The following is an 18,171-nucleotide window of genomic DNA, read 5'->3' on the forward strand; positions in this document are numbered from 1 at the left end:
GAGATGTGAATGCCATCAGCCACACTGATGTTTTAAATTGTGAAAATGCATGAATCAATAAAAGAGTTAATTGAAATGTAAATCTCAAAAGGAAAATATACAATTTCTGGCAGACTATACACAGTGTTAATTCTCTGAACAATATTGTTTTAGTCCCAAATACTTTGCAAATTTATGCTACAAGGCAAGAAAGGGGGGTTACTAACTATGGAACTTTGTTAAATTACCGAACTTGTTTCGTAATCAGTAAAATGGGTACACGTGCTGCTTGGGTAAAAAACGCTTTGGAAATGGGAATTTATAGAAAGGCCTTTTCTTCTCCTAACCCAGGGTTTCTCCATCTCAGCAGTACTGACCTTTCAGGCCAGGCCATTATTTGTTGTGGGGCGCTGCCCTGTATAACGTAAAACGTTTAGCAGCGTGCCTAGTCTGTAGGGCATATATCCTCTATCATCTGGAGAGATGTCAGTACCAACGCTAGCCCAGACATGAGGCGGAAATTACCTCCCCCAAACTGTCTTCTGGGAGGCAAAGTCGCTGCAGTTGGGATTAGTTCATACAAAAAGAATTTGAGGGAGAAATAAAACAACAGCCTCCAAGGAGTAACTTGCAGCCTCATGGAGGCTGGATTTGTGACTCAGAAAATGGGGTGAGGAGCTCCAAAGTCCCAGTTAATGAACTATCAAGGAAAGGGGCAGCAGGGGTGAAGGGAGAGGGATGGAGGCCTGTGGCCCTGGACTTCGCGAACCCCAGGCCCACACTAGTCACCACTGACAGCGCTTAGCGGACTCCGGAGTAGGATTATTTCCACTGAATCAACATACCGACGCTGTGGGAAAGGCCTCGGGGAGCGAGGTCCGAATCCGGCCTCCCGCCGCTGCGGGGTGGAGTCCCCAGGATGTGTCCGCCCCCGCCGCGGGCGCGGACTTATAGCCGCAGGCCCCGCCCCGCTCCGCCCCCGGGGTGCGCCCCGCCCCCAGATGCCCGCGCCTCCGCCCCCTGCGCCAGGCCCTGCGTCAGCGGCGGGGGCGGGGGGGAGGCGTTGGCGCTGCCACGTCTTGGCGGGGGCGGCGGCGGCGGCGGCAGGCGACTGTGGCGAGGGAGGTGCTGGAGGTGGTGCTGGCGCCGAAGCAGGATCCGGATCCAGGGCTGTGTACCCAGGTGGGTGAGAGTCCGTCGGTGCCGGAGGGGAGCGCAGAGTGCGGGGCCTCCACGGGTGAGGAGGGTTGGGGACCCGGGAGCGAGAGCGGGGCGCGCCGGGGGTCCTGGGGGCCGTGGTGGGCCTGCCTTTGGATTCATCAAACAGGTGCGCCTGCCGCCGGGGCGAGGCGAGGTAGGCCCGGGGGGAGGAGGGGAGCGGGCGGTTCCTTGTGGGGAGCCCGGCATTTACCCTTGCAGCTGGGTGCGTGCACTCGAGGTTGTAGAGCGCGGTTCGGAGCAAGTTGAGCAGACACGCGCCTGGAGCAGAGGTGAGGGATGATGGCCAGTGGTCCTGCCTTGCAAGGGTGTCCCTGGCAAGGCCCGAGCAGGGGCCGGGGTCGAAACTTAACTCTTCGCTCACAGGCTTCGGCATGGGAATCGAGACAGCTGCTCAGTCTCTGTCGCCATCGGTTTTGAATGGGCACGAAACCCACAGCCCCTTCCTCACCACCCCACCCCGTTCCTTTCCAAGACGCACCCCGCGGCGGTTTGAGGAGCCACTTGAGGACTTGTTCCTGCTTCTAAGATCACCTGCTGCACTGACTACAGCGGGCTTTCACTGCGGGAACGAGGGACATCCTTTGTCTTTTTTCACGGGGCCTTCTACCCCTAGAAACACTGAGTACTGGGATTTTTCTTATAGGAGCTTACGTTTATGTATTTAAACCGAACTCCGTTTCATACTAAATTAAACAGGCGGTTAAGGGGTTAGTGTTGTTGCGATATCCACTTATAGACGAATCAAGGAATGGATCTGAGGAATCCTTTAGCTCTTTTTAGGCAGGATTCACAGACATTTTTTAGCATGGGGGAGACAAAGCTACCTGTCAGCTACGATGATGTTCAAGACTGGTGTCAATTTAATATGGGCATTAGAGCTCAGATGGGAAAACAAAATAGGATTCTAGTCCAGTTCACTCATTCGTGTGCTACGGTGGGGTCCATTCCTTGAAGCTCCACGTGGTTCAATTTCCTGGTCCACAGACTGGGAAGGATGCCTAGATTACAAGGATAAAATAAACTACCAAGAAATACTTTTAAAAATTCTCAAGTGAAGTGTAATTGCACAGTTTAGTAATGTGGCCAAGCTTATTGAAGTCATCAGCAAATGGAATGTTCTTTAGATTAAAAATTCAAATTATTGAAATTGTTAATAAAATGTATGTAGGTTAACCCTAGTCCCAAACGGCACTAGTCCTCCTTCCCCCCATTCACAATGTAATGAAGTAGTATAGGGATGCCCCAGGAGCTCTTGAAATACATGACAGTTTTAAAATCAACTTAAAAATCTTCATTCCCAGTGCCTATTACTTGTTCCTTTCAGTTGCTTGCTTCTAGCAGCAGCTCCTCCCCATTTGTATCCCGGTCTGCTATAGAGGCTGGCAAACCCAATTGTTGGAATTGTATCTAAAAAATAGTCAACGGAATGAAAACCTGAAGTGATCGTAGTAAAATTGAATTTGGTGTATGGTTTTTGTTTTATCACTTGTGGCAATTTGCAAACCTTTTTCCTTCTGGATTTTCTGAAATGTAACCTCCAGGTAAGTCTAACACCATTCGTTATTCATTCTCTAGGCATTTACTGGGCTAAGGTTAGGCATATGTGGGCCTTATAAAGGCAAGAAAGTGGCAGCAGACAATCCAAGTGTGGGGCCCTGTGCAACCATGACGCTGGCCCTGTTGCCTGTTTTTGAATCCTAAGTCTCTTCCTTATTGATTCTGTTATCTTGAGCAAGTTGCTATGCCTGCTTCCTGGTCTGCCAAACGAGAATGATGATGATACATGGTGCATTGTATTTTTTAGTTAACAAATAGAAAGCACTCAATAAATGTTAGCCAGTATCATTGACTTTTAAATATTGATTTCAGAGAGGGAGAGAGAAACATCTATGATGAGAGAGAATCCTTGATAGGCTGCCTCCTGCATGTCCCAAACTGCGGATCGAGCCTGCAACCCAGGCATGTGCCCTCACTGGGAATGGAACAGTGGCCTCCTAGTTCAGTGGTCAGCAAACTCATTAGTCAACAGAGCCAAATATCAATAGTACAATGATTGAAATTTCTTTTGAGAGCCAAATTTTTTAAACTTAAACTTCTTCTAACGCCACTTCTTCAAAATAGACAGGCCGTGGTATTTTGTGGAAGAGCCACACTCAAGGGGCCAAAGAGCCGCATGTAGCTCGTGAGCTGCAGTTTGCCAACCACTGTCCTAGTTCATAGGTCGAAGTTCAACCACTGAGCCATGTTGTCCAGGCTAAAATTGTCTTTATGTTCATCTAAATTCCTCTCTGAACTTTCTTTAAACTTCATGGTTACAACTTTATGTTAAATAACATGAACATCAAAATGTTTAAGTAATGTGTTGCCTTGAGGAAGTTAAATTCTTAATACTTTCTGGCATCTGAATTTAATGTACCCATTTTACTTAATCGATAAATATTTAGCCTGTTAATCTGCATACTTAAAATACAATATTGTTACCCATCATTCAGATAAAAATAGACGTGTAAGCCTCAGGGGCCCATTTATCAGGGACAAATACTAAGATGCTTGCACTAAAATTAACCTATAAAAAATGTTTTGTAGGCTTGCCAGATTAAATATGTCCCCGCCTGAGACGTATATATACTAAAAAAATTGTTTATTTGAAAAAAAAAATGTTTCAAACGGACTGTAGGCTTGTTAAATTGATAGGAATGATTGTTTTAACCAACAAAAGTTATTTCCTTCCCTTACTATTCTTAGAGCCAGGTATAGTGTTGTTTAGAATATATTATGATCTGAGTCTTTTTTTTTCTGGGTCCACTTACCTTTTTATTTTTTTTATTTTTTACGTATTTATTTTTTAATCCTTATTGTTGGAAGTATTACATATGTCCTCCTTTCCCTTCCCGCCCCCCAACTAACTCCCTCCAGCCCTCTCCTACCCCTCCCCAGGCTTTCACCACCTAATTTTCTGTGTCCATGGGTTATGCATATATACATACAAGGTCTTTGGTTGATTACCTCCCCTGCCTTCCCTCTGAGATTCTGCACTCTGTTCCATGATTCCAGGTCTCTGGATCCTCTCTGTTCATCAGTTTATTTTGTTAATTAACTTCCACAATCGAGTGAGATCATGTAATATTTGTCTTTTTCTGACTGACTTATTTCACTTAGCATGATACTCTCCAGGTCCCTCCATGCTGTCTCAACAGGTAAGAGAGCCTTCTTTTTTACTGCTGCATAGTACTCCATGGTATAAACGTACCTCATCTTTTTTATCCACTCATCTACTGATGGGCACTTAGGCTGTTTTCAGATCTTAGCTATTGTAAATTGTGCTGCTACAAACATAAGGATGCATACATTCTTTCTGATCGGTGTTTCGGGTTTCTTAGGCTCTATCCCTAGAAGTGGGATTACTGGGTCAAATGGCATTTCCATATTTAATTTTTTGAGGAAACTCCATACTGTTTTCTATAATGGCTGCGTCAGTCTGTATTCCCACTAGCAGTGTACTAGGGTTCCCTTTTCTCCACATCCTTGCCAGCACCTGTGATTGTTAATTTGTTGATGGTAGCCATTCTGACAGGTGTGAGGTGATACCTCATTGTCGTTTTAATTTGCATCTCTCTGGTTATCAGTGACTTTGGGCATTTTTTCATATGCCTCTTGGCCATGATCTGAATCATTTTTGAGGGGGAAAATGAAAGAAAAAACTGTGATTTAAAAAAATTTATTCTTTTCTATCCAAGAATGCTATTAGTTTAACATAAATATAATAGACAATCTGACATTCTTTTTATAGCACCTGTACCCACCACAGTGCCCAGCTCATTAATTTAAACATGAAAAAAATTAAGAATTTATAAACATGAATTTTAAATTAATTGCTAACTAAAGGATATTTTACTGAACACTTGAAATGTGGCAGGCACTGTTGGGTGCTTATATATAGTAATTCATTTCATCCTGCCAGTAATTTCCTCCCATTTTATTCTCAGAGTTTAACTACCTTAGCCATGGTCACACAGTTGACATTTGAACCCCAAGTCTGATTCCAGAGCTCATGCTCTTTCCACACCTAGGTTTAAATTCTGGCTCCACTAATTTTGTGACCTTGGGTAAATTAGTGCACATGTCTGCCTGCATTTCCTCCTCTGTTAAAGTGGTGATAATAATCATCCCTTCCCTGTAGGACTATCAAAGTAATTGAATTAGTAGTGTATCAAGTTCTTTGAACAATGCCTGGCACATAATAAGTGCTGAACAGTGTTAGTTTCTATTATTACACTATCCCACCTTCCCAAAGCCTCTATTACTCTACAGCATTACCTCTGTAGTTACATCGGGTTATACAGGCAGAAGTTCAATCAACCTTTAAGGGAAAGTTAAGAAGAGTTGCCCTTAAGCATATTGTGATTTATGAAATAGGAAACAGCTGGGAGCTGGGTTGTTGGGAAAATTGTTCTGTCATTAAATAGACTTTAATTTTTCCTGCATTGTTTTTTTTTTTTTTTTTTTTTTTTAAATATATTTTATTGATATTTTACAGAGAGGAAGGGAGAGGGATAGAGAGCTAGAAACATCGATGAGAGAGAAACATCGATCAGCTGCCTCCTGCACACCCGCTACTGGGGATGTGCCCGCAACCAAGGTACATGCCCTTGACCGGAATCGAACCTGGGACCCTTCAGTCCGCAGGCCGGCGCTCTATCCACTGAGCCAAACCGGTTTCGGCCCTGCATTGTTTTTTTTATGGCAGTATCCAAATATATAAAAGCCCAGCGACCAAATGGCAGAATGACCGGAACGACTGGTCGACTAGTCGCTGTGATGCGCACTGACCACCAGGAGGCAGACGCTCAATGCAGGAGCTGCCCACTGGTGGTCATTGCGCTCCTACAGTGGGGGCACCGCTTGGCTGACCTGGATGAGCGGCGCTCCCACAGCGGTCCAATCCCCACAGGTCATGCCCCACCAGTGCACGAATCCGTGCACCAGGCCTCTAGTGTTATTGAAAAACATCTTCAAATTCTTTGTTTCAAAGAGCTAGAGGCAGGTGTCAAATAGAATGTTTTCTTTAACTGGGTATAGCAATCATAGTAACTTTCCTTCTATTAAATAAAATGCTTTGCCCTAGCCGGTTTTGCTCAGTGGATAGAGCACTGGCCTACAGATTGAAGGATCCCGGGTCAATTCCAATCAAGGGTGTATGCCCAAGGTTGCAGGCTTGATCTCCAGTGGGGGGTGTGCAAGAGGCAGTCAATCAATGGTTCTCTCTCATCATTGATGTTTCTCCCTCTCTGAAATCAATAAGAATATATTTTTAAAAATTGTCTTAACATTTAAAATTTTATTTTAGATCTTACTGCAAAGATGAAACCTGATGAAACGCCTATGTTTGACCCAAGTCTACTCCAAGAAGTGGACTGGAGCCAGAATACAGCTACATTTTCTCCAGCCATTTCCCCAACACATCCTGGAGAAGGTTTGGTTTTGAGGCCTCTTTGTACTGCTGATTTAAATAGAGGTATGGACTCAGTTTACCAACCCTGGTTAGAATTGTAGTTAGCACTCTGTTTTCTCCACAAACATCATGATGATGATGATAATTTGTAAAAATAATACTTGAGTTTAGATTATGTTTTGTATTTCATTTTTAAAGTGACTAAGAACCACAATTCCAATTGTATGTGTCATGGCTAAGGCCATATATTACTGTGAAATACTTCAAATGACTTAAGTACAACACTGCTTCTTCCTATGAGAGGCCAAAAGACTTCTTATAAAAGTAGAAATTATCATGTGTAATGGTACATAAGGAAGAATTTTCTTTTAGAAGCTGGGTGGGGAATAAGGATAGAGATAATTTGCCTTGGATAAGATGCAAAAGGTCTACATGTTACTTCATTTTTTAACATCTATATTTTCCAAAATAATTTCCTTAAATTTTCGTAATCAAAAGTCAATTTTGTCCGTTTTCTCTTTGGTAGGAAATATGAAGAAACTAATTTTGGTCAAACTGCAATTGACTGTATAGACATTAAGATTCTCAAAGTTTGCCCTGACCAGTTTGGCTTAGTGGATAGAGCATAGGCCTGCGGACTGAAGGGTCACGGATTTGATTCTGGTCAAGGGCACATGCCCGGGTTGTAGGCTCGATCCCCAGTCGGGGGCGTGCAGGAGGCAGCCAATCAGTGATTCTCTCTCATCATTGATGTTTCTCCCTCTCCCTCTTCCTTCCTCTCTGAAATCAATAAAAAATATTAAAAAAAACAACATTCTCAAAGTTCTAAAATGTGCTGTGCCATATTAACATGAATGAAATTAATCAGGAATATTTAAAAATTGTAGTCTCAACAATTATTTATATATTATTTAGTATCATATTTGGTCATTGAGAATCTTGCACTTTTAAGTAAAACCAAAGCACATATTTGGAATATGAAGCATCCTTTGCATTGTATTTAATGCAAATTACATTGAGAAAGGTATACACTGGTTCTATAAATATTGAACATATTGAACATTAAGGTTAACACTATTCCAAAAATCTTATGTAGGGAAAAACTTTGGTTAAACCTATTTTTCTTTGTTTCATGTAGTGATTACAGAAAGAATAAAGGGTTTTAATTTAATCTTTTGAAGTAATTTTAAAATGATTTATTAAAGTTTTAAATATATATTTTATTGATTTTTTACAGAGAGGAAGAGAGAGTTAGAAACATTGATGAGAGAGAAACATCAATCAGCTGCCTCCTGCACACCCCCCTACTGGGTATGTGCCCGCAACCAAGGTACATGCCCTTGACTGGAATCGAACCTGGGACTCTTGAGTCCATAGGCCGACGCTTTATCCACTAAGCCAAACCAGTTAGGGCTGATTCATTAAAGTTTTAAAAAATAATTGCTCATAATCCCACCTGCTTATTTAATACATTGCCTCATTTGATATCTCTTTCATTTGCTCTTCTAATACATTGCCTCATTTGATATCTCTTTCATTTGCTCTTCTCATGACTGGAAATCTGTTTTTGCAAAACTAGGTTTTTTTAAGGTACTAGGTCAGCTGACAGAGACTGGAGTTGTCAATCCTGAACAATTTATGAGTAAGTACTACCACCTTTTTTTTCTGAATGAAAGAAATAAAGGGAAACAAGATTTTATTTTTGTTTAGAGATCTGTTTTATCTATATTATATGTATTTTTGTTCAAATAGAAATTATTCAAATAGCTAATTAGCTATTTTTGGCCTCTTTAAAAAAATTTTTTTTCCAATTACAGTTGACATTCAGTACTATTTTGTATTAGTTTTAAGTGCATAGTGGTTAGATAGTCATACGCTTTAGAAAGTATTCCCCCAATATTTCAAGTACCCCCCTGGCATCATACATAGTTATTAAAATATTATTGACTTTATTCCCTATGCTTTTCTTTACATCTCTGTGACTATTTTGTAACTGCATTTGTACTTCTCAATCCCTTCCCATCTGGCAACAATCAATTTGTTCTCTGTATGTATGAGTTTGTCTCTGTTTTATAGATTCCACACACTGTGGGCAAAAGTAGGTTTACAGCTTTGAGTACACAAAAATTTATTCTTGTATTATTATTTGTGTATTTTTCCATATGAACAACTATAAAAGTACTATTGCTTCACCCTGTATATGTGAAATCATATGGTATTTGTCTTTCTCTAACCTATTTGACTTAGCACAGTAATGTCTAGGTCCATCCATGTTGTCACAAAATGATTAGATTGCATTCTTTTTTTATGGCTGAGTAATATTCCATTGTATACATGTACCACTTCTTCCTTATTAAAAACATTTTTCAATGCTTTTATTGATTTTAGAGAGAGAATAAGGGAGAGGGAGAGAAAAAGAGAAATTGATATGAAAGAGAAATGACCAGGGATCGAATCTGAAACCTGAGTTTGTACCCTGACCAGGAATTGAACTGGGCGACCTTTATGTGCACAGGGCAATGCTCAACTGAGCCATACCAGCCAGGGCCAATCAACTTTTGATTGGAACATTTAATTCATTTACATTTAAAGTAGTTTTTTTTCCTAATCTTTATTGTTGAGAGTATTACAGATGTCTCTTCCTTTTTCCCCCAATAACCCCCTCCACCCACTTCCCACCCTGTCCCAGCCTTCACCACCATATTGTCTGTCCATTGGTAATGCATATCCTATATAATAGAGGTAATATGCAAATTAACCCTCATACCCTCACAAGATGGCTGCCTACAACCAGGCCGGCAGGGGGGTTAGTGAGGGACGACCAAACAACTGAACAAGCAGGCTGCATGGGGCGACCAGGCCAGCAGGGGGATTAGTGAGGAACGACCAAATGACTGAACAAGCAGGCTGCGTGGGGCGACCAGGCCAGCAGGGGGATTAGTGAGGAACGACCAAATGACTGAACAAGCAGGCTGCATGGGGCGACCAGGCCAGCAGGGGGATTAGTGAGGAACGACCAAATGACTGAACAAGCAGGCTGCGTGGGGCGACCAGGCCAGCAGGGGGGGCCATGAGGAGCAACCAGGCTGGCGGGGGCGGGGGTGTGTGGCAGTAAGAGGTGACCAGGCTGGTGGGGGGAGGGCAGTTAGGGGCGACCAGGCTGGTGGGGGTGGGGTGCAGTTGGGGGCAACTAGGCCAGTGGTGGGGGGGCAGTTAGGCTGGCGGAGGGGCAGTGAGGGGCGACTAGGCCAGCAGGGGGGCAGTTGGGGGCAACCTGGCCAGCAGCAGGGGGCAGTTAGGGGCGATCAGGCTGGCATGCAGAGGCAGTGAGAGGCATTCAGGCCGGCGGGGGGGTGGGGAGCAGTTAGGTGCGACTAGGCAGGCAGGCAGGCAGTTGAGCGATTAGGAGCCAGCGGTCCAGGATTGTGAGAGGGATCCTGGATTGGAGAGTGTGCAGGCTGGGCTGAGGGGACACCCCCCACCCCCGCCCTCCATGCATGAATTTCGTGCACTGGGCCTCTAGTATACATATAAGATCTTTGGTTAATCTCTCCCCACTCCCCTACCGGCTTCCCTCTTAGATTTGTCAGTTTGTTCCATGTTTCCATGCTTCTGGTTCTACTTTATTCATCAGTTTATTTTGTTCATTAGATTTCTTGTTCATTTATTTTTTTTATATTCAATTTATTTTTTATTCTTTTTGCTGTTCTTTTTGGGTGTTTTTTGCTTCCTTATATTCTAAATTCTTGATTTGATTCTTGGCGTCTCTACTCTGCTGTTGATCTCCTGTAAATTATTCTTTATTTCAGTGTATGCTTCATTTATGACTTGTCCTCTTTTTATGTTGTTGATGTTCACACTAATTTCCTTGAAATTCTCACTAAGATCCTGGGAGCTCTCATTAAGTTTCTTGATCATCCTTATAACCATTGCTTTGAACTCTGTATCTGATAGTTTTCTTGCTTACATTCATTGAGGTTTTTTTCTGGAGATTTCTCGCTGTTCTTTCATTTGTGACATATTTGTCTCAGCATTTTGGCTACTTCCTGTGTTTGTTTCCATGTATTAGGTAGAGCTGCTATGTCTCCCGGACTTGGTAGAGTGGCCTTGTGTAGTAGGTGTTCTGTAGGGCCCAGTAGGTCAGCCTCCCCAGTCATGAGAGCTGGGCACTCCAGGTGTGCCCCTGTGTGAGCTGTGTTGTGTGCACTGTCCTATTCTAGTTGAGCCTTGATTACTGTTGGCATCACTGGGAAGGATTGACCCCCCAGGCTGATCAGCTGTGAGAACCAGTTGCAACTACAACAGAGGAGTTGCTGTGCAGGAGCCAATCCTATGGAGGAGGACTTGCTTCAGTGGGGCTTTGGTGCTCACTGAGTCCACCCCTTGAGCCATTCGTGGAGGTGGGAGGGTTGTAGTCTGGTGTGGTCGAAGTTGAACACTGGGTGTACTGGCTCTGGGGCCCCCTGGGCGGTGCAAAGTCGGCCTCTGCCTGTGTCCTGCCCAGGGCCACCCAGCACGAGCTACAAGCAATCTGCATAGGCTGCTACTTATGTTGAGTTTGGAGGTGTCCAGAAGAGGCCAACCTGTAGACCAGGATAGGCTGCCACTAATGCCGGGCCTGGGGCCACTTACTGAGAGGTTTGGGGTATGCTGATGCCAGCTGCTACTTATTTGTAAGATTTTAGTAAAGTCCAAAGCATGAGGTGAGAGGGGCCAGTTGTATGGAAAAGCCACTGGAAATGACTTGGATGAGCTTGCAAGTAGGGAGGGGTGGGGTCTCAGGAAATCACCAGGCAGGGTGAAAAGTGAGCCAGGATGATGGAGATTGAGATATGGCGCAGCCTGTCGATTCTGAGGCAGGGAGTGCTCAGTAAAGAAACACTGGCCTCTAAAGCTGCCCCTCCAGCTCTTGCCCCGATTCCAGACTAGTTAATTCCTCCCTGAATGTCCCAGTTTTCTTTCAAGCTGCTTCCCAGTGCTGGAGCTCAAGTGGGAGTTCCATGCAAGGGCCCTTTAAGAGGAACTGTCTGGGACTCCCACAGCCTCCATGTCACTCAGCCACAATCCCCACTGGTTTTTACCTTCAGAAGTTGTGGGGACTTTTCTTCCCAGCACTGGAACCCTGGGCTAGCGGCCTGGTGTGGGGCAGGGACCCTTCGCTTCTCAGGGAAACTGCCACACGTGGGTGTGGGACCAGCTGGTTCCACTATTCTACCCCTCATGTCCACCCCTCCTATCAGTCTGGATGTGCTGCTTCTTTAATTCTCTAGTTGTAGGACTTCCGTTCAGCTAGATTTCAGGTGGTTCTGAATGATGGTTCTGTATTTTAGTCATAAATTTTTATGTGATTGTGGGAGGATGTGAGTACCATGTTTACCTATGCCACCATCTTGACCAGGCCCTCTAAAGTAGTTATTGATGGGTATGTTATTGCCTTTTTTTTCTGATTGTCTTTTATAGGTCTTTTCCTTTCTTATTCTTACTCATTTACTTAGAAATGGAGACATATTTTTCAACTACTTCATGAGGTGCCTTCAAAGGAAACAAAATGATTACTGTAATTTCTAAAAAGTCATGTAATCATGAAACACTTGAGATCACAAGGAGAAAACAGAATTACTTTCACCAAAATATTTGGAAACCAGACTAAAAATTACAGAATGGAGCCATGTAAAAACATTCTTTTGTTAAAAATTTGCAGAGTTTTGTTCTATTCAAATATCTGCTGAGTGTAAATGTTCCAGAAAGCGATTTAAAGTAACTGAGTAATGATTTATTAGTCACAGAAGTGGTACATATACAATTTATTTGTATAAGTGCTATTCACCTAAAAAGGCTGGGTTAGTCTTTTACCTTGCTAGCATACTCTTTAAATGTATGGACTATATTCCAACTTACTGATCACTGATATTTCAACTACCTGGTCATTTAAAATATTTTCTTAAAAACAAAATACAAATTACTATGGTAATAGTAATTTAAATGTTCAGTAATGAAGTCAGCTAGTCCTAGTATTTTTTTGCCACCTAATATAGTATAATGTCTGCTATATAACACTGTCTTCTAATTTCCACAGAATCTTTTGAACACATGAAGAAATCTGGGGATTATTATGTTACAGTGGTGGAAGATGTGACTTTAGGACAGATTGTTGCTACAGCAACTCTGATAATAGAACATAAATTCACCCATTCCTGTGCTAAGGTATGTGTTCACATTAATGCTAATGAGCTAAAATGGGCAGGTGTTTTTTAGCAAAACCTATGTTGAGTTTCCATTAGACAAATCTGTTTTCTCACTATTTTCATTGTAAAATGAGAGGCATATTACCCTGAAAAAGTTCTGCTTCCTAGAAATCTCTTAGTAAGAGGCAATTTCCCACTTTGTTATGAGGAAGAAAGTGTATTAACAATATGAATTGGGCCTGGCCGTGGTGGCTCAGTGGTTGAGAGCGTTGACCTTTGAACCAGGATGTCACAGTTCGATTCCCGGTCAGGGCACATGCCAGGTTGCAGGCTCAATCCCCAGTGTGGGGTGTGCAGGAGGCAGCCAATCAATGATTCTCATCATTGATGTTTCTCTCTCTCCCCCTATCCCTTCTTCTCTAAAATCAATAAAAATATATTTAAAAAACACACAGTATGAATTGTTCGCTAGAAATTGTTCTGTAATGTATTCAATCTGATATGGTCATAGAGAAAACAAGAAAGCTTTGTGAAACTTGGCAGTAATCTTTAGACTCCCCAATGTTGGTTTTTTAAACAGTATTTTGAATATACTACACTAAGACAAATTCCCATCAGTTTCCAAGTGGTAAAAGGTTCAAAATACCATATTCTTTTCTAATTCTGACTTTTCTAATGCCTATAGAGCCCCTTTATTCCTCATGACTCAACATGAACTAGTAAAGGTAGGAACACTTGGAATGTTTTCTATAAGTTAGCAGTTTTGGGGCCTTTGTATTAGAAATTAAATTTTATTTGGATGTCTGAAATAAATTGCTGTTAAGCAAGAAGTAGGATGATGGATAACCAAAATTACCCTTTGGTGCTTCAAATTTTGAGAGTTGCTTTAAAACATTGGGGTGTGGAGGTTCAGAATATAGACAGAACAAGATTAGACCACAAGTTGATTCATTATATTATTTCTTCTGTAAAATAATTTGCATTTTAGTTTATGTTAAGTTCAAGTTCACAAAACATTTATTTTTGTCAGTGAATTCTTACCATCCATCACTTGTTGATTCATTTAAAAACAAAACTACATGCTTAATCCTTTAAACATTGTAAATATTTTCAGAGAGGAAGAGTAGAAGATGTTGTCGTTAGTGATGAATGCAGAGGAAAGCAGCTTGGCAAATTGTAAGTAAGCAGAAACAAGGTAATCCTGGATAAATTACGATGCTTTTTGTGTTTCAGTTTACAGTGCCTTGCCAAGATACTTGTTAAACATATTTTGCTGTTTGAAGTTCTTTCTGGCATCATGAATTATGAATCCATTCTTACTCTATAGCTAAGACTAAATTTAATGAAAACTAAATATTTTTACATTAGTTTTACCATAAAGTTTGGAAATTGGAAGTGTACCATTTTGCAGACTGTAACATCTATAAATTACTAATATTTAATAGTCAAATTCTCACACGAGTAGGAAACAGAAACTTTTGGCTGAGTCAGGTGATTTCCCCATTTCTCTGTCATATTTTAAAACAAAATGTTCTCAGTCTCCTAAGTTTTAGAAACATATAAAACAGCCTTTACTGTATAATCCTTTATACACTTACTTAAAACTTTTAAAAACAGACCAAATTCTAATATTCTAGTCTTCACTTGGTGATATCCTTTATAATTTTATAACTTCAATCAAGATGTTCTATCTTCAAACTGATGGGATTTTTCAGTTTATGCAAACATGAGAAAACACTTCAGGTAAACTTTTATAGATTTTTTAAGGTTTTTTTAAAACTCCTAAGGCAGTTAGAATCCCATTCATATACTGGAAAGAAGTATACTTTTTTGCTTTCTTTCTGCTTCATATTAGTTAGACCAAAACAGAGTTAATCTCATATCTACTTTCACAAACATTAGAGTCATTTTAAAAATGATAAAGAACAAAGCGATTACTTACCCATTTTGTGTGGGAATGTTGATTGTTCCCCTAAGTAGTTTGAATAGATTTACAGAAAAACACTTAAAAAATAATATAGGCCATATTTTTTAAATGATTGACAATCTTTAGTGTTCATCATCTTAAAACTTATTTTTAAAGAGGGTTAGGGTGAACTAGTATTTGTCCCATTCATTAACTGGCTGGAGATTATCAGATAATGTATATTTGAAACAAATTAAAATGCTTTCAGTGATTTAAATGCTTATCCATTTACAATATTTAAATGAATATATAGTGGGAATGGCCATGACCTAAACCTATTTCTAATATAAATTTGAAATCTCATGAAATATTCATATTGTTACTAAAATCTATTTCTATTAACAAATGCTCTATGCCTTCTCCCTCCCTTTTTTTAAAATTTCAGGTTATTATCAACCCTTACTTTGCTAAGCAAGAAACTGAACTGTTATAAGATTACCCTTGAATGTCTACCACAAAACGTTGGTTTCTATAAAAAGTTTGGATATACAGTATCTGAAGAAAACTACATGTGTCAAAGGTTTCTAAAGTAAAAATCTTTTAAGAAAGACATTTGTCAAAGGAGCTAATGCAACAAGGTTGTATACCCTTCCTAAAGTTAAAATAGTTTGCTACAACCCAGTGACCTCCACAAATAGTGGGTTGAAAAACCATTGTAGTACAACAAATATGACATTTAGAAGATTACTTTGGGCTGGTGGAACATGCTGTGAGTTTAGATTACAAATAAATATTATAGAGGATAATTTTTAACCAAAGGAATATATTTTAAACTTGAATCTTTTCTTGCATTGTATTTTTCTAAAATTTGGCTTTATTTCTTGGTAGACTATAGGAGTTATGTATTTGCTATCTGTACTGCTCATTTTAAGAAACGCATACAATGAATAAGGCTGTTTATCACATTCTTAAAATTAATATTTCGGTTCAAAGAAACACTTAAATATGAATGAATGTATGCCATTTCCCATATATTACTTGAAATTGGATACATTAGACATAACTACATGTAGTTCAGTACGTTTGTTGATCTTAATGCTGTATTGACAAATAATCTGGCCAGCCTTTTAAAATAGAAATGAAAATTAACTTTATAAAATGTGATAAGATTCAAAGTAAAACAATGTAAATGTACATCTAAATGTTTATATAATTCTAATGGAGGCCAAGTGCCACCTGTGTTATGTGTAAAATATAGTATTTATTTAAAGTATCTAAGAGCAAATATAAGGTACTTTAAAACAATGAATTAGCAAATCCTGGCATATAATAGAACTATTATTCTGGTCACTATCCTGTTTTAAGTTGAAGTAGATATATTAGATATGTTATTAATGGTTCTAATCTTTTGCATTCCATGTTACATTAAACCTGTTCATATGATGAATAGTCTTTTGTTAGAATCCTAATGTCTGTGCTTTTCTTGAGTCTTCTTTTGAACTATTATGTCAATTCATGGTTCATAACATTAGTTTTGTGTACTCTTTATAAAATGAACTTGGAAAGCAAAGATCACCGGTTTCTCATCCCTTTGGCTCAGACCTACCTCAACTGGATTTTGGCTTTCTCTCCATGCAGTAAGTTAAAGTTGGTTTCTAAAACCATAGAAACCCAGCCCTGGCTGGTGTGGCTCAATTGGTTGAGAGTCATCCAATGCACTGAAAGATCACTGGTTCCTTTCCCAATCAGGGTACATACCCACGTTTCAGGTTTGATCCCTGGTTGGGTGGTGTATGGGAAGCAACCAACTGATGTTTCTCTCTAACACTGATCTTTCTCTTTCTCACCCTCTCTAAAATCAATAAAAACATATTTAATAAATAAATTAATGAAACCATAGAAGCCCTTCACCAATAGAGGGTGCACTACTTACCCACTGATGACCTATATGGATGTACTGAACTGTCTTTAATGAAAGCAACAAAGCTAGTTTTGCCTTTACTGGAGTTCCCACAACCTTGCCATGACAGTAGCTTTACCAAGTACACCCATGTTAGAAAATAAGCCTACTAAAAGGCAAAATGAAATTCTTTATTACATTTCTGACCACTGGACAATTTGATGTAAAACTATCTACAAAGTTGGCATTTCAACAAATTCCTTTAAGTGGTGTTCTTAAGGTCTTACTTTATATCCCCCCTAAAGGAAATAGTTACAAGCAAGGTATAGAATATAAAAATTGTGTCATGAGGATAGAGAGCAGGCAGACAGCTCAGGGTGTGGGGGATTGGAGGGGTGGAGGGATTGAGCATAAAAGAAAAAAGAACTCATGGACAACAGGGTGGTGATTGCAAGGGTGGAGGGGGATGGGAGGAGGTGGAAGAAGGCATAGAGGGGATAATGGTGACAGGAAAAAAAAAATTTTTTTATTGTGTCATGAGGAAAATTATGTTCTATATCAATTAGTTAACCAGAATATGTTTATTATTTTCTAAGCCACATTGTTAGTAAATTGAGTAAAAACAAAAACGTGATTTAACTATATTCACAAATTTGAGCATTGTTTGCTTTTGAAAAAGTATAATGAAATGGAAGGTGTGATTTTTATTGTGCCCCACATACTGTGTCTATTTGTATATCATTGATTCTAAGATGCATTTTTGGACATGTTAACATTTTGGAAATCTGGGTATATTTTATGATCAAGGGCTTGTCATAGTTTATTCAGTAATATTTTGCCTTTTAGTAGTATCTAAAATATTGGTGTAGTAATGGCATCTTATATTTGATGAAGAATAGTATGTAGGTGAACTAATGGGGGGAAGAGGTACAAAGCAAGAAGTATTTTTTTTAATGGGCTGGAAACTGCATAGATCACCTACCATTTCTTTCAGGCATGAATTTCCTCACTCCCAACTTTAAACTTGATAAATTAAAAATATACTTGAGCTGAAATTTGCACCTTGCATTGATTACTGACCATAGTTTGTGTGTGTCCACAATGTATTGGAAGATACTCTTAAGTGCTTATCAATTCCCAATGTTCATTTATCCTTCTTAATGTGTGGGAATAAAACTAAGTTACTTCTACCTAGAAGCCAACAATCTAAATAAAGAAATTCTGAAGCATGAGCAGTATAAATGAGCTTTTCAATCATTTTGAGGTATAACGGCACAATAGTTTTAATACAACCACCAATCTTCACAAAATAATTTTAATACTTTGTGTCTGGGCTAGCAGCATCTTGCACTGTGACATTCCTAAACATACATAAGCATTTTGTCTAAGTACAAATGTTAAAAGCAGAGTAACTTAAGCAATTGCCTATACAAAGGTAAGTAGACACTGTAGTTATTTTTCTTGAATTTTTGCTGCATAGTAAATTGCAATTACATGTCAGTATAATGTACTGATCTATAGAATACAC

The 18,171-nt window shown here is 40.0% G+C and overlaps 2 protein-coding genes across 13 annotated transcripts in view; one reads left to right on the forward strand and one right to left on the reverse strand.

Annotated features, from left to right (window-relative positions):
* STYX (serine/threonine/tyrosine interacting protein) overlaps window positions 1-18,171 on the reverse strand; it is a 204,035-nt gene that overhangs the window by 142,715 nt on the left and 43,149 nt on the right. For 2 of the 8 annotated variants that reach the window (XR_013961450.1, XR_013961451.1), the window contains 2 exons: window positions 5,924-6,488; window positions 4,904-5,679 (listed from right to left, as the gene is read on the reverse strand). The exons of 5 other annotated variants lie outside the window; for them this stretch is intronic. Coding sequence is in view for 1 of the 3 variants with exons in the window: in XM_080684623.1 (XP_080540749.1) it covers window positions 2,119-2,198 (80 nt within the window). In the remaining 2 variants the exon portion in view is untranslated. Of the gene's footprint in view, window positions 1-2,038; window positions 2,199-4,903; window positions 5,680-5,923; window positions 6,489-18,171 lie in introns of those variants that run through there. One more of the 8 variants, XM_080684623.1, reaches the window with a different exon arrangement.
* Window positions 1,008-17,875, forward strand: GNPNAT1 (glucosamine-phosphate N-acetyltransferase 1). 5 transcript variants are annotated; one of them, XM_080684705.1, is made up of 6 exons: window positions 1,057-1,161; window positions 6,548-6,715; window positions 8,232-8,294; window positions 12,729-12,856; window positions 13,952-14,013; window positions 15,189-17,875. In XM_080684705.1, the coding sequence occupies exons 2-6, from the start codon at window positions 6,562-6,564 to the stop codon at window positions 15,334-15,336; spliced, it is 555 nt and encodes a 184-aa protein (XP_080540831.1). In that variant the 5' UTR covers window positions 1,057-1,161; window positions 6,548-6,561; the 3' UTR covers window positions 15,337-17,875. The 5 variants fall into 5 exon arrangements, with proteins under 5 accessions (XP_080540829.1, XP_080540831.1, XP_080540830.1 ...); XM_080684701.1 differs by having other exon boundaries at window positions 1,131-1,216; XM_080684702.1 differs by lacking the exon at window positions 1,057-1,161 and adding an exon at window positions 2,641-2,741.

This window comes from Plecotus auritus (assembly GCF_963455305.1).
Source record: "Plecotus auritus genome assembly, chromosome: 1".
Lineage (NCBI taxonomy): Eukaryota > Metazoa > Chordata > Mammalia > Chiroptera > Vespertilionidae > Plecotus > Plecotus auritus.

What these genes read in the sequence shown, in the direction of transcription:
- GNPNAT1 (XM_080684705.1), top strand. Translation starts at nt 6,562, where the DNA reads ATGAAACCTGATGAAACGCCTATGTTTGACCCAAGTCTACTCCAAGAA. An exon ending in TCACCCATTCCTGTGCTAAG is followed by an intron (nt 12,857 to 13,951) that starts GTATGTGTTCAC and finishes AAATATTTTCAG; the next exon opens with AGAGGAAGAGTAGAAGATGT. An exon ending in GGAAAGCAGCTTGGCAAATT is followed by an intron (nt 14,014 to 15,188) that starts GTAAGTAAGCAG and finishes TTAAAATTTCAG; the next exon opens with GTTATTATCAACCCTTACTT.